The sequence below is a fragment of the Equus caballus genome, chromosome 12, assembly GCF_041296265.1.
Source record: "Equus caballus isolate H_3958 breed thoroughbred chromosome 12, TB-T2T, whole genome shotgun sequence".
Taxonomy (NCBI): Eukaryota; Metazoa; Chordata; class Mammalia; order Perissodactyla; family Equidae; genus Equus; species Equus caballus.
In genome coordinates this window covers 17,694,911-17,711,675 of record NC_091695.1, presented here as the reverse complement: position 1 = coordinate 17,711,675, position 16,765 = coordinate 17,694,911, and the positions used below count along the sequence as shown (strand labels likewise).

Genomic DNA, 16,765 nt, shown 5'->3' with positions numbered 1-16,765 from the left:
TCAGACATGTTTTGAGGAGCACCCAGTGCACCTTGATTCCTCCCAGACAACTAGAGGTGTTACCTATGAAGTGACATTTGGAGGGAAAGACAGATCTGCTATGTCAAGTTTTTTGTGAAGCTGAATGGAAAGCATCCACACTTTGTGCTAATAAAACAAAACAATCAGTCTTTAGATATGAAAAGTGTGTCTATCTCTCAGCAGGACATGGGTACTCCTAGTTATCCATGCTAAAGTGGGGGGAATTTTGCGTTGCTGAAGCCCTCAGATCCAAGGTCTCTGAAAGGGACATTGTAGATTCTAGAGAGAGATCAAACTGATAACTGACTAAAATGTGAGCACCTGGATAGCTGAAAATGCTTCTTAAACACAGGAAAATTTAATACTGAAGGCTCCTCTGAGGAGACTAGAGCTCCAGTATATTGAAGCTTTCTAGTCCAGTGACTCCACACTCAGGTGAGTTTGCTTTCTATAAGAGTTTTGACAGTGTCTGGAGACGTTTTTGCTTCTCACAGATGTGGGGAGGGGTGGTCCTGATATCTAATGGGTAAAGGTCAGGAATGCTACTAAACATCCTATAGTACACAGGAAAGACATCCACAGCACTAAATTGTCTGGCTCAAAATGTCCACAGTGCTAAGGTTGAGAAATCCTGTTCTAGTTGAAGGACCAAAGGTGAAAGACGTTTCTCTTAACTTCACCCTAAAATACAAAGTATCATGGGTGGTATGGTAAATCTCACCCCACTTAAACATTGGAAAACCAATATAGAGCCATAGTTTCATCATAAGCACAATATAATTCCATTCATTTAGTCATTGCTTATTTATCTATTTAAAGAAATAATGAGTAGCTGTCTTCACCAAGGGATACTGGAATATTTCCAAATTATCCTTACCCTCAAAGATTCCTTTTTAAAAAACATTAATAATGGTACTTTTTATGGGACTGGTCCTTGAAGTTTTGTCATTATGTTTAAGTCCAATGATAACTCTCTAAGGCTAGCAGCTTATCCCCAGTTTATATTTCAGAAACTTGAGATTAAGCAAGTTTGTGTCTTCCTCAAAATAACTCATCTGGATATGAACCTGGGGTGAGGTGTGTAATCTCGAGTCCAGAGTTCTTCCTACTTCATTAAAGCAACAAGGACCTAAGTTGCATTAGTGAATCCAGCAAAAATATAGAAAATAGGGGCCGGCCCCGTGGCCGAGCAGTTAAGTTTGTGCGCTCTGCTGCAGGTGGCCCAGTGTTTCATCGGTTCAAATCCTGGGCACGAACATGGCACTGTTCATAGAGCCACGCTGAGGTGGCGTCCCACATGTCACAACTGGAAGGACCCGCAACTAAGAATATACAACTATGTACTGGGGGCTTTGGGGAGAAAAAATAAAAATAAAATCTTTAAACAAAAAAATAGAAAATAACAAATATGAAATTAAATCTTAAGAAAGCAAGAAAAAAATGAAGTGTCAACATTGTAAAAAGATGGGAAAGCTAAATTATGATTTGGCTTTTAAAAGATGGGTGTGTTATGCTTGAAAATGGACCTTATGTGTATCAGGCTCTAATCCATGGAACCTATAAATGTCATCTTATTTGGAAAAGTATCGCTTGAAGTTGTGAGTAGGTTAATGATTTTCAGATGAGCAGATTATCCTGGATGATCAAGGTGTACTCTAAATGTCACATTAAGTGTCCTTATAAGAGAGAGAGAAGATTATTTTAAACACACACAAACATACACACACACGAAAATGTAGAAAAGATGGAGAGGAGAGAGGTTTGAAGATGCTAGCCTTGAAGACAGAAGTGGTATAACCACAAGACAAGGAATACCTGCAGCCACCAGAAGCTGGAAGAGATAAGGAAAAGATTGTCCCCTACAACCTCTTGAGGGAGTATGGTCCTGCTGACACCTTGAATTTGGCCCAGTTATGTGGATTTCAAATTTCTGATCTCCAGAATTGTAAGAGAATAAAGGTCTATTGTTTTAAGCCACAGGATGTGTACTAATTATTTTTCAGAAGCTGTGGGAATCTAATTTATAATAGATTTAGAATATAATAGTTTAGAAAATATAGTGAATGCTTAGAATAATACCAGGCAGAGGAAAAAAATGTTAACAAGAGCGCAAAAGCTTAAAAAGGCACAGCATCAAATATATGATCCGCTTATTTAACCAAGACAAGGCAAAATAGAAAACAAGAGGTAAAAGTAAAAACAATAGCAACAACAGCAGGTAACTTATTGATCAGTTATAATATACCATATGTAGTGCAAAGAACTTAAGATACAGTATTTAATGTTCATGAAAATGTTAGAAAAGTAGAGTATTATTATCACTATTTTGTGGAAGAGAAGATTTTAAAAGTCCTAAAATTATTACCTTGCAATCAAAAAATTAATAAGAAAGAGAATAACAAAAAAACTAAAAAACAATACTCAGAAATGCAAATAGGAAATTTAGTTCAAATTTTCATGAAAAAAAACAGAATATGAGAGAAAAGTATGCTCATACCACATAAAAAAAATGAAGTCAATTTAATAAGAATGGTTGCACACTTTAAGGATGATGAGAAGACATATATTTTTATGTGCACTTTGTTAGAAATCTATTGATGTTATCTCAGACCAGGAAATTGAGTCTAACAATATCACTCTAAAAACCCATTCAAGGCAATTAAAGATTGGAGAAGAGCAGCAAAGGTAGCAGATGCACTTGAACTCTCCAATAAAAGGGAGAAGATTTGTCTAAATAAGATAGGCAACTGGAAAACAAAAAAGCATGCGTTGTCCTTTAGCTCAAATAATACTTCCTTATTTTACTTTTCATTCACAGCCACCCAAAACAAGCCCCTCACTAAAGATCTCTAATGAAACCCTGAGTCTAGCTAAGAGAATAGCTTTTCAAAAGGCAGTTTGGATCCCAACACTTTCTTGAAAGCTTCTTTCACATCCTTGTCTTTCAGGCCATAGATCAAGGGATTCAGCCTGGGAATCACTGCAGTGTAAAACACCATGGCTGCTTTGCCAGTATCCACACTGTTGGAAAAACTGGGCCTGCAATAAGTGAAAAGTATGATTCCCTGCAAGACAGCAATCACTGTGTGGTGGGAGGCACAGGTAGAAAAGGCTTCGCACCTTCCCTCTGCAGAGCGTATACTCAGGATGGCGATGACAATAAACCAGTAGGAAGTGAGGATGATCACGATGGTGACAATTTCACTGAAAGTGGCCCCAATTAATAATGGACATGACATAGCAAGCAAGAGTAAAGAGAGGGGGTAAATCACAAAAGAAGTGGTGACTACATTTGACCTACAGGATGGGATTTCAAGAGCTAAACACAAGTAAACCAAAGAACACACAGTTCCACAGATGTAGAAGCTAGAGACCAGGACCATACAAAATTTCTGGGACATGGAGAGCATGTACAGCAGTGAACTACAGATGGGCAAAAAGCAGTCACAAGCCATCACAGTCAGCAGGAAGACCTCAGTGACTGCACACATGCAAAGCAAATAGAATTGCACCATGCATCCCAGGAAGGAAACTGATTTTTCCTTGTTTAAGATATTGGAAAGCATCTTTGGCACGATGATCACGGAATTGCAAAAATCCACAAAGGACAAGTGGGTGAGAAAAAAGTACATGTAAGTGTGAAGTCCAGAGCTGACCTGATTCAGTGCAATCATGCCCAGGTTGGCCCAAACTGTGACTCCATATACGAGAAGGAACAGAGGGAGAGAAAGACTCTCAGCTCAGAGGCATGTGATACTCCAGGAAGAACGAACTCTGTCACAGTGGTACCGTTCCCCTCCCTCATTTCCACCATATGTCAGGATGGGAAACCAAACGATGTTTTGCGTTTCTTCTAAAAAGAGAACAAGAGAGAAAACAACACATTTATATTAACTTTGGAAAAATATAACATTGACAGTGATTTAAGATACAGTTGTCAAATAATTCAAAATTTTCAATGTCTCAGTGGATCTCACTGATCAAAATAAATTTAAGTATCAGCAGAAACCTATATGATTCCCAACTGTTATCTGCTATGATAAATTGGGTTGATGAATTAAATTAGGTGTTTTGTTGGAATCTGAAACAGGTTCAATGATTTTACAGCCTCATGGAGATAAACTACTGTTCTTTGAAAAATGTAGCAATTTCTGTCCATGTAGGGTGACAGCTATTGTGATCCTATATAGTGTACACTATCTTTTTAGATTAGTTTATCAGTAGCATAAATTTTGCAGGGGGTGAGGAGGTCCTGTACAATTTCCATGCAGGGACTGAGACCAATTTTTTTGAGCTTAGTGGCTCACAATGATTCTTTAACTCTAGAATTATGCAGAATGAAAAATAGAGAATTAAAATATATTCTAAAAGCCATCATCATTTTTACTTATCAAATTAGCAATGTAGTTAATTATAATGATAATAATCTATGTCAATAATGACTCAGAAAGATGTAACTGTTGTATACACTTTTCTGGAAAGCCATTAGGCAACGTATGTCCAAAATCTTAACCCTGACGACAGTAAAAGCTATACGATATTTTTTATGAGAGGTTTTCTTCTTTTTTTTAAATCAGAATTTAAGTTTAAGTTTTTTTTATTATTTTTTATTTTTTTAAAGATTGGCATCTGAGGTAACATCTGTTGCCAATATCTCTTTTCTCCCCCCCTTCTTCCTCCTCTTCTTCTTCTTCTCCTCCTCCTCCTCCTTCTTCTTCTCCCCACAGCCCCTCAGCTCATAGTTGTATATTCTAGTTGTAAGTCGCTCTGGTTGTGCTCTGTGGGACGCCACATCAGCATGGCTTGATGAGCTGTGCCACATCCATGCCCAGCATCAGAATCAGCGAAACCCTGGGCCACTGAAATGGAGTGAGTGAGCTTAAACACTGTGCCATGGGGCTGGCCCTGAGATTTTCTTCTTGGTAAGCGATTACAATAAATATTTAATTACATTGATAAAATTGTGAAAAACTGTATCCAAAGCTACATTTCAGCATTGTTTGTAATATTAACAATGGGAAAAATTGTTAAATTAGAGCAATTTTAAAAACATAGTGGATTATATCTAGAGTAGCAAATTATTATGCTATCTGAAATTACATATTTGAGATGGCTAATTTTTTTTAAAGGATATTGAATAGTACCCTTGGTATATACATGTGGATGTAAATGAAGATGCATATGGAGAGGTATGAATACATATGATGGATATATTATGTATTATCACTTTTATTTGGCTACAATCCTAGAAAGATAAATCCTGTATCCACATTAAAAAGGAAGGAAGTGAAAACTTTCCCAAGTTCTCTCACATTGCTGGTTGGGGAAGTAGTTATGCTGTACATTCCACCTAGGTGGAATCTACCATTTACGTCTGTCTAAAGAAAAGGAAAGGGGCCAGCCCAGCTCTACTCATTAGGCCATGTTGAGGTGCTGTCCCACATAGCACAACCAGAAGGATCTACAACTAAAATATGCATCTATGTACTGGGGACTTTGGGGAGAAGAAGAAGGAAAAAAAAAAAAAAAACAGATTGGCAACAGTTCTTAGCTCACGTGCCAATCTTTAAAAAAAAAAAAAAGAAAAGAAAAGTCAAGTAGCTGGCTTACATTAACAAAAAAAGAAAGAAAAAGCAAACGGAAGTTGAGGAATTTTATTCTCTTCCCTCCTTCATACCCATGCCTTCAAATACACATGTATGATGAAACTGAGAGAAGAGATTTCGGACTGAAAACATAGTCTGATATTTTCTCCACATCTTGAGCTAATTTTAAAGTGGAAACATCACTTTCCTGAAGTCATGGTTTTTTCATTACCTCCCAAAAAATAAAAAAAAAAAACTGAGTTATTTGTCATTTGCCTACTTCAAAGTTAAAACAGAAAAGTCAACTTGGAAAATTTTCTTCTTAATATTCCAGGCTGACAATAAGAAACTAATTGATGGTAAACCCAAAACAAATCCCAAAGAATTCACCTCCTCTACTGAGCAGAGATGGTCCACGTGGCCTGATTCCCCATAACCAGCTCAGAGGCGTATTAATTCAACTCTCAGAATTAGGGTGACAATTAGGGAGCTCCTCTACAGTCATAAATTCTATATTCCTTGACAAAAATCAGTGTGGAAAATGGTAGAAAGAGAAGGAGAGAGAGACACATACAGTATCATTTTGTTTATTCTGTATTTCATGCATATCAATGTTTGTTACAGAGGAAATTGTTCTAATTTCACCAACAGTTTCTCAATACTAAAAGACAATGGTTATTAAATGATTGCAAATAGGTATAAATGTGCTACTTATAATAAAATATATTACGCAAGAGAGACAGAAAGAGTGATGCAGAGATGCTGACAGACACAGAGAAACAGAGAACTAATTACATGCTGAGAATTATTCTAAGCTCTTAGTACATGACATGTAATTTAATTTTTCTAAGATTTCCGTGAAATAATTATTACTGAGTCCATTTTTCAGATATGATAGTATCTGAAGTTCCAAAAACACTGGACATTTCAATGAAAGCAACAAAAAATAATGATGGAAACAAGAAATAAACAGCAAACAGGATATATACATATATAGTAATCTAATTCTGCTCATAAATGGACAAATGTTATGTTCATTGTAAAATAACAGGAAGTCAGTTTTGAATTGAATCATATTTTCCATAATGGATACTGAAATAAAATGTGATTCTCCTGAGTTCTTCATTAAGCTTATAAATGTTTACAGCAAACTAAATGTGTATGTCTTAGCAGTCCATTAACCATAGTAATTTAGGTCATTTTAGATGAAATAAAGGCAAAGAAGTAGGCTTCAAACTTTGAAATATGCTCAATCCTACCTTTGTAAATGGAGGAGACACAAAGATAAGTGATTGAAAAAGACATTCACAACTACCTACCTCTTGACTGTTATCTCCACTTGAACACTGAAGCCCACTTATTTACCCCTCCACCAGCCTCCCCTTTGGGACTCTGAGTCCTGATAAGAAGATATTGTCTAGGAAAATATTTTGGAGCCCACTGCTTTTCTGAGAGCTTCTTTCATATCTTTGTTTCTCAAGCTATAGATCAGAGGATTCAGCATGGGAATCACTACAGTGTAGACACTGCAGCCACATTGTCAGTATCCACACTGTTGCCAGAACTGGGCTGGAAAAAAGGGAAAAGGATTGTTCCATGGAAGACAATGATGACTGTGAGATGGGAGACACAGATGGAAAAGGCTTTTCATCTTCCCTCTGCAGAGCACTTCCTTAGGATGATGATGAGAATAAAAAGTAGGAAGTGAAGATGATCATGATGGCGATGATTTCATTGAAAGAGGCCACAATGTAAAGCAATAGTTCAGTTGAGAGTTTCTTGACTCAGTGCAATCATGCCCAGGTTACTCAAAACCACGACTCCATAGATGAGAAGAAGCAGTAGGAAGAGGAAGACCCTCAATTCAGGGTTATCTGCTAATCCAAGGAGAATGAACTCTGGCGCAGTGGTGCCGTTCTTCTTGCCCATGTCCCCACTTTACTGGGATTGGAGAAAACTATTAGTAGTTATCCTCCGTTATATGATCCCAAATTCAGTTCTGACTATCTCCTAAAAAGACATGAGAATAAGTAGGATAGTTAATGTTTTTCAGCAAAGAAATAGGACATTGCTTTTGGGAAGTTTAGGAAAAGTCCAGACATTGTGGCCTACAAAGGCATAGAGCTCACACTCACAGATCACACAAAAGCATTCCCATCCATAAGAGTTTATATGATTCCTTAAAGTAGTCCTATACAATTTAGAGCTTGAAAGTGAATCGTTAGAAGGACAGCACATATTCTTTAATTAGCCATATTATTTTACGAAGTTCAAATCTCTTTTTCTCTTTAATCAATACTGGAGATACTGGGATCCCAAGAAATAATTTTTTATAATACATAGTACCCTTTTCTGTTTTCCACTGAAATGAGGAGAAATATGTTTATTTAAAATTGTTAACCCACAAGTGTTAATTTGTTCCAATGTGTTTTAAAAAGGGAAAGTAGCTTTTATACTCTAGATTAGCATTTTCTCTATGAAGTTAACATAGTGGTTTTGTTAAATATGCAATTCTATGCTGACCATTGTTCGTGGAATTGGTACTTGGATTCGAACCTCCTATAACTATGATTCTGAAGTCCTATAAAGAGCTACTTGACAAATGAATTCACTGCTTTAAAACTATTTGTAGAACAAATAAAAGATGTGAATATGAAAGTATTAACACAAATGCTTGCTGCTGCATTGCAGCATTATTTATGTAAATAAAACAGAAATAAAGTGTCAAACAAGAGGGAAATGGCTAAAGTTATGGTACTTATATATTATGGAAAACTATGCAGCTATTAAAATTATATTTTTGAAGAACTTTTAGTGACCTGAAAAATAGCTATGATAAAATGGCAAGTTAAAAAACAGTAAGCCAGATTGCACAGACAGAATATTATATGTTTATATAAGTTGCATTGTATATTTAATCCTGACAACATCTATGAAACATAAATATTTTGTTGCAATTTTTTTTAAAAGCAATGTAGAAACATGCCTGAATTCTCACAAAACATAAGGTTTATGGAGTAGAGTGGAGAGGGAGGTTGTTATTTTTTAATAAGAGAAGGATACATTCAAGGCCTTTGACAAATAGAAAATGCCAATAGAGGGTGAGACCACTCTCACTTATTCTCTGACCCTTGGTAGACATATACATGACTGTAGATGCACTAGTTAGTTATTCCTGGAGGAAAGAGAATCTGGACTAGAACTCAACAGAGCCAGGTATTTTCCTCATTCTTCAAATTATTTCAAAGAGGTGCAGGATATGTGCATAAAGAAATGCCAGTTTGGGGGTCAGCCCAGTGGCGTAGTAATTTAGTTCATGTGCTTTGTTTCAGCAGCCTGGGATTCTCAGGTTCAGATCCTGGATAGGGACCTAGGCACTGCTTATCAAGCCATGCTGCGGTTGTGTCCCACATACAAAATAGAGGAATATTGGCACAGATGTTAGCTCAAGGACAATCTTCCTCAAGCAAAAAGAGGAAGATTGGTAAAAGATGTTAGCTCAGGGCTAATCATCCTCACCAAAAGAAAAGAAATTAAGAAATCTCAGTTTGAAAACAAATAATTATTCTGATGGTATGGTTTCTCTCTTCAACAGCCAGTAAAACTGAGTTGCCTTATTCTGAATTCAAACCTTTTCCTGTTTTCAAGTCTAAGGATGAAAAATCAGGCTGTTGATTACTTATAGAGCAGTGGTTCTTAACCAGGAGTTGTTTTGATCCTCATGAGACATTTGGCAATGCCTGGAGTCATTTTTCATTGTCACAATACGGAGGAGTGCTACTGACACCTAGTGGGTAGAGACTAGGGATGCTGCTCAACACTATGATGCACATGACAGTCCACCCCCGCCCCCCTATCACCACTGTGAAATATATAAATAGGTCTTATAAACTTTGCCTGTCTTATGCTCAAAAGCTCCTTCCTGGAGGGCATAAGGTCTGAAGCCACACCAGAGTTCTACCAAATATCTGAAAGAGGTGGGGATAATGAACTTTGTAACTGAAAATAATAATAATTCCTCACATTTATTGGCCACTTCTGATATGCTAGCTACTGTTATGAATACAACTATTAAACACATTTCATCTTTATAAAAATATGTGAGATTGATACAATTATATAACTTTATGAATGAGGTGACTGAAGCACAGTCAGGTCCAACTTCCTAAAAGTCACACACAGAATCACTGACAGAATCAGACTACATGCTGCTTCTTGGGTTGTGACACACATATGACCCTGTGAAGAAGAGCAGAACTACTGAATGATGCTGGGATGGCATAGTCCTTACTCAATGCCAGAGACTATTAAAAGGGATTGCCTCAGGGATCTCTCCCAGGTCTGCCCCTTTTCTGACCATGTATTGTCTCCCTAAACCAACAGTATTCAAATAACTGTCTGTGATTTGTGCTCTTTGATATACCAAACATTTCAAGAATTCCATGGATGTATTTAGTTACAGGTAATCAGTTTCCAAATTCTCAGCAACCTATATATGTTTTCCTAAAATTGATCCATATGTTAATTTTCTGAATTTGAAGAATGTTTCTGGGTCTTCTTTCCACCTAGCACTCTCATGTTTCTATTTCTCTCATTTTTCAAAAGTGATGATTCCTCTTATTCGTTCTCGTTTACTATGTGAATTACCCCAATGAGGAAAACAAAAGCAAACTTCTAAAACCTAAGAACAATTTGAAATACTGTTTTTCATGAATCTTGAAGTTTTCTTTAATCAAGACACTTCAATCCCATGGTATGACTTCTTGTCATAATTCTGGCATATAGTACATATTTCTTTCCACAGAAAATGATGGCATTAGGCATGTGTTTTAGCCAACACAGTGATGTTTTGAAATCAGATATTTAGTAGATTGATGACAATATTTTTTAACATCTCTTCTTTTTGTTCTTAGTGCATCCTGAAACTACTGTCACAAAACCTATCTTCCTGCAGGAGAGAGTCTCATGACAGAAAAACTTATAAACTATCTATAAAGAGTACCATTGTCAGTGAAGTTTCATGTCATCTGGGCCACCCACTCACAGGAGAGCTGCTTTGCTTACCTATTTGTCTTAGATTTAAAAACATGGCAGGTTTTTTTAAAAACTAATTTAAAAATAAATATTTTATTGAATTTGATTTCATGGTCATTATCCCTAAATTGAATAACATCAATATGAAGCTCTGAGTTTTGATGAAATGTATTCAAAACACATACGATAGTGCTGTTTTAGTAAAATATTGTATTGGCAAGGTTCAATGCAATCAGCAGTATGTTAAATTTTCTAAACTTTTTAATTCCATCTTTTTTTTTGAAGATTAATCCTGAGCTAACTGCTGCCAATCCTCCTCTATTTGCTGAGGAAGACCGGCCCTGAACCAACATCCGCGCCCATCTTCCTTTACTTTATATGTGGGATGCCTACCACAGCGTGGCTTGCCAAGTGGTGCCATGTCCACACCCGGGATCCGAACTGTCGAACCCATGGCTGGCAAAGCAGAACGTGGGAACTTAACTGCTGCACCACTGGGCTTGCCCCTAATTCCATTGTTTTAATCATGGTGCCTCCAAGTGGAATAACAGATATACTTAATTGTTATATGATAAGATGTGGAAGGTCTTTTGGTAACCTTTTCAGAAATTAAGAAAGTGAGTGTTTCTAATGATTGCAGAACAAACCACTCCAAAACATATTAATTAAAATAAACAACTAAAGATTATTGTGAGAAATTGGCACGTAACTTGGATGGAGTTGAAAGAGTTGAGTGATATTCCTATTTTAGCGCAATCTCTGACAGTTTCTAGTCCCATTTCCATTTAATATGACCAAGCAGTCTCCGTATTTTCATCTATTAAAAAGTGGAAATAGAAATGATGCTGAACCCTCTTGCTTTCTAACATTGTGATATCTTTCCAAGGATACATTAATTAATTGAAATAAATAATCCAAACATATATTCATAATATTTCTCACACAAAGAATATTTCCAGGGCTCAGCCCCATGGCTGAGTGGTTAAAGTCCTGCGCACTCCACTTCAGCGGCCCAGGTTCACAGCCCAAATCCTGGGCGCAAATGTACTCCAGTCCCCAACCACACCGTGGAGGTAACCCACATACAAAAAAAATAGAGGAAGATTGGCACAGATGTTAGCTCAGGCTTATCCTTCCTCAGCAAAATAAAATATTTCCAAAAATATTTTTTCAATTTTGATTGATTATATTTTATCCAAATTTGCAATGCAATTATATTTTAATTAGTGGTATAATTATTATTGAATCATTACAAGGTTAACTTAATACAGAAAGAAAAACTTTTGATTTTGCCAAAAGCATTATGAAATAAAAAGTATGAATCTGATTAATAACGTTGTAGTGATCAATGGGAGGAGTAGGATTGAATGTAAGTTCAGGAGAAGGAAAGGCACAAACATGACTGTTTTGGATGTCATTTATTTATGTATTCTAAATGGATATGCAATGGAAATTACAGTTTTTGTTATTTAAGTTTATGATGAAATATTGTATATGTAAAATTAAATTCTTCGAATATATACCTTTTCAAAACTAATTGAGAAGCGTATGACCAAAAGATGTGAAGACTACTAATATGAGTCATGTTGTATATAGAAGCAACAGAATCTACTATAAAGAATCTGAACTGTCACAACCTGATAATGGAAAACATATTGTATGCCAGTGTTTAATGGAAAGTGTGCTTCTGATATGTCTGGAGTCTTGAATGATTTCATGAATTCTATCAACAATTGCTTTTACAATGTTGGCGAGGTCACTTAAGCATCATAGGCCTTGGTTTCTTCAAAGTAAAGGCAAACGGTTTGTGGTAATTCTATCAAAAAATGTGCTCATCCTTGGTGCAAGCAGGACAGAAGTAAAATAAACTTCTCTAAAAAAAGGCATTAACCATTACGGATTCAGTTTAAGATTAATATAAATAATTTCTTAATTTCAAAGAAAATTAGAAATTGCATAATTGCTAAATGTATAACAAAGATAAATTTGTAAATAGCTAGAGAAACAGAAGTCAATAGAAGAGAAAAGCATTCCCTCATCAGACATCCAATATCTAAAACACTATTTTATTTTTCCATATAGAATGGTTATTTAATTGATTCCTTATTATATAATGTATATGAATGGAACATTTCAATAATGAACATAAGGTTAAAATAACATGAACATTCCAAATAACTTTATTGAATCCATATAAAATTGTTCCCCACGTTAGATTTTCTTCCTTACTAAAATACCTGGAAATTTATTTCTTCCATTATATTGATGATTAGTTTGGAATTTTATCTAGACATATTGATTAAAGAGAAGGAGAAGGACGTATAATTTATTCAAGCATAAGTGAGTTATTAATGTTAAAGAAATCTAGAATTTTTAATTTACCAGATCAAATAGGTCTTAACAGTAATGAATGCCTGCTTTTCATTTTATTTTGAATAAAGTTATATAGGTTATTTGTTTCCAACACTTGAGGTGACTCCAGACACTTTTTTTTTTTTTAGATGGGAGTTCAATTGAGAAGGATTCAGAAATTACCCTCATGTTGAGGAAAAAGAATCAAGGAATTGATCATGGTTTTGATGTGTTTATAGGCAGAATGAAAGTATGAAGTACAGATTGGTTGATACCCTGCTTACTTTGTGCCTATAAGATTTCTTGAGAGCCAATCTACTATTTCTATGCCTCTGGTGGAGTCTATCACAGCTTATCATCCTACCATACTTGAGCTCCTTTGAAACACATTCAGAATAAAGGCCGTGTCTTATCAACTTTCCATTCATGCCAAGTAACCTGTATACACAATAATATACACACACACGTGCATGTCATAAAGTATTCACTCAATAAAAAATTTGGTTCATCATTGACTCAGTATTGCATTTTGACTTTGCCATGCTTCCATCTTCCAAAGAAAACTCCTTGTTGAAATGTGTCTCCTAAAATTCTGACCATTCTGTTATTCAAGGACAAATTCAAACAATACCTGTTTTATGAAGACATCTCTCTAATGTCCCTAAATGGATTTGAACTTTCCTTTCTCTCAAATTCTCCATGATAACTTATTATTTTCTACCTTATACAGTGACTACTTTTTTCACTGCCCTACTGTCAACACTAGATTTTACATTCCTTGAAGGATGAAGACTAGTCTTACTTTAACTGCTATTTGTACTTTTACAAGAGAAATTCACATGTTTATTGAGAGCCTAGTGTACTTCAGGTATGTTATAAGAAAGGGGATAAAACTGCTTATTGAGATTACACAAGGTTTTACATATGATATTTATACCGTCTTTTTTAAAATATAGTCTTTTTATTCATCACAATCAGATTAAGAGCTAGTTTACATTATCTCAATTTTATAGATTAAAAATTAAAGATGAGAGAGATGGCTATTTTATTTTCCAGTGAGAGATAGAGCCAAGTTTAGTCTCTTTGAACTAAAATCCATGACTTTTCTATTGTACAACATTAACTCTTCATAATTTTAAATTAATTAATTTAAAATCAACATTTATGGACACACTTTATTTACATATCAGGGACAAACTCTGTTAAAATAATATGCTTAATAAGAATATGCTTAATAATAATAATATGGTTAATAAGAATGCTTAAGAAGAATTATTTTGCTGACAATATCCTTGACATCCTTATTTCTCAAACTGTAGATCAGAGGATTCAACATGGGGATCACCACTGTGTAAAACACAGAGGCCACTTTGACTGTGTGCCTGGAGTTTTTGGAGTTGGGCACACAGTAGAGGAAGAGGATGGTGCCATAGAAGATAGTAACGGTGGTCAGGTGTGAGGCACAGGTGGAGAAGGCTTTGCAGCGCCCACTGGCTGAATGCATCTTGAGGATAGCAACAATGATAAATCCATAAGACATGAGAATGATGAGTAGTGTGCTAACCGCATTAAAGGTGGCAAAAATGAAAAGCAGCAACTGGTTGACATAAGTATCAGAGCAAGAGAGGGACAGCAACGAGGAGAATTCACAGAAGAAATGATTAATTGTGTTGAAACCTCGAAATGATAATTTGATAACAGAACATGTGAATATCAAGGAACAAGCTACTCCCCATGCATATGATCCGACCACTAGCACGGCACAGAGTTTCTGGGACATGGCAAATGTGTAGAGCAGAGGGTTAAAAATGGCCACAAAGCGGTCATAGGCCATCACAGCTAATAAAAAGAATTCAGTTACCGCAAAGGTACAAGAGAAAAAGAATTGTACTACACATCCTATAAATGAAATGGTTCCGTCTTCCACAACTAGGTTCACCAGGGTCTTGGGAGTAATGACGGAGGAATAGCAGAAATCCACAAATGAGAGGTGGCTGAGGAAAAAGTACATAGGGGTGTGTAGCTTGGGGTTAATTTTGATTATTACAATCATCCCAATATTCCCTACAACAGTGACAGTGTAAATAGCCAGAAAAATCAAGAAGAGAGGGATTTGCAGTTCTGGGAAATCTGAGAAGCCCAAGAGAGTGAACGTGGCCCCAGTTTTATTTCTCTCTGACAGAAACATGGTTTCTGTTTGTTAGAATCTGAATCAGTCCTGAAAATAAAAATATTAAGGAGAGTGAGGATATAAGAAGCTTGGTTAACTGCCCTTCCCAAGACTGCAAAATGAAGCAAAATATGCCTTTCAGGATTTCTTTTTGTATTTTCTATGCAAGATACACTAAATGTCTAAAATTGTAAAACATAACGACCATTTAAAATGTTTCCTTATGTAAAAACAATACAGTTATTGCATTATGTTTGTACTCAATTATAATTTTTAATATTTACAAAAAAGTATGAAATCAAGAGATTTATGGTTATTTTAAAGCAAATCCTCCCATAACACTTTCAGCTCTCCTTGAAAATTATAAGTTCATAAAAGATAAGCCTAGCATACTGCAATGACTGATTATGTCAATACTATAATCAGTAACAAAAATGAGAAATTTCTAAACAAATTAATTTTTGCATCATATATTCATACTTTGACATTAAGAATGAAAACCTCTACTTTACATTTGTGCCTTTATTGTTAATTCCTTACAGCACTTTAATCTTTGCTTTTCACTCTGACTAAGTAAATCTGTTATCAAAGTTAAGTTTAATTGATTTTTCTCAAAGAGTATGCTCCTCAGCTCGGGGAATCCCAAATGTCAATCCTTCCTCATTGCTTGAGGAATAATAAAATTGGAACAGATGATAAAGGTTATCTAGTCTACCTGCTTGTTCTGGAGGTGACATAAGGGAAACTGGAGAATCTTGGCTTTCCCAACGAAATGCAAGTAAGTACCAATCTACATGTCTGTGACCAGATCCTACATCTCCAGACTCCCAGCCCCAAATCCATTTTATTACACCAGACCCTGATCCGTATTCTTGTCTAGCTACTAACATATTTCCTTTATGAATTATCATACCTTTTCTGTGTATGTGAGGAAGATTGGCTCTGGGCTAAGATCTGTTGCCAATCTTCCTCTTTTTGCTTGAGGAAGACTATCACTGAGCTAATGTCTGTGCCGGTCTTCCTCTATTTTTATGTGGCATGTTACCACAGCATAGCTTGATGAGCTGTGCTGGGTTTTCTCTGGGGATCCGAACCTGTGAACCCTGGGCTGCCGAAGTGGAGTGCATGAACTTAACCACTATGCAACCGGGCTGACCCCTAATCATCATACTTTTAATTGACAAACTAGAGACTCTAAACCTATGAGAAATAGCCCAATGACAGCATACATGCCACAGAGTTATACTAGAAAGGAACATCGAGATGAAATGAGAAGGGGATTTAGGGACATTTTCTCTCCCAGGAATAACTAAGTATAGTAAAGACTCTGACTTAGAAACTTCTCTTTCAAAGGTCTCTCTCTCTCTCTTTCTCTCTTTCTACTCTCCCTTCAAGACATATAGGATATTCCTTCTGTCCTATATTACCTGTGAGGGAGAGAGATTCTAAATTGGAGGTAGTACTGCATTATAAAGACTTTTCATGAGAAAATAGTAATACAAAAGAATTATATTTCTGTAAATGGTTGCCAACACTTTTAAGATCTTACCATTCTGGAAAACTCTTTCTCTATCATTTCTGGTAAGATTACCTCTGGTCCCAC

The 16,765-nt window shown here is 35.9% G+C and overlaps 2 protein-coding genes and 1 pseudogene across 4 annotated transcripts in view; 1 reads left to right on the top strand and 2 right to left on the bottom strand.

Annotated features, from left to right (window-relative positions):
- OR5W2I (olfactory receptor family 5 subfamily W member 2I) overlaps positions 1-16,765 on the top strand; it is a 124,380-nt gene that overhangs the window by 87,481 nt on the left and 20,134 nt on the right. The window contains exon 5 of one of the 3 annotated variants that reach the window (XR_011423602.1): positions 10,520-13,922. The exons of 1 other annotated variant lie outside the window; for it this stretch is intronic. The gene's annotated coding sequence lies outside the window, so the exon portion shown is untranslated. Of the gene's footprint in view, positions 1-2,969; positions 3,101-10,519; positions 13,923-16,765 lie in introns of those variants that run through there. One more of the 3 variants, XR_011423603.1, reaches the window with a different exon arrangement.
- Positions 2,699-7,611, bottom strand: LOC138916643 (olfactory receptor 5L1-like; annotated as a pseudogene).
- On the bottom strand, positions 14,242-15,297 carry LOC138916956 (olfactory receptor 5D18-like). Its single transcript, XM_070230544.1, has one exon. The coding sequence runs from the start codon at positions 15,178-15,180 to the stop codon at positions 14,242-14,244; it is 939 nt and encodes a 312-aa protein (XP_070086645.1). The 5' UTR covers positions 15,181-15,297.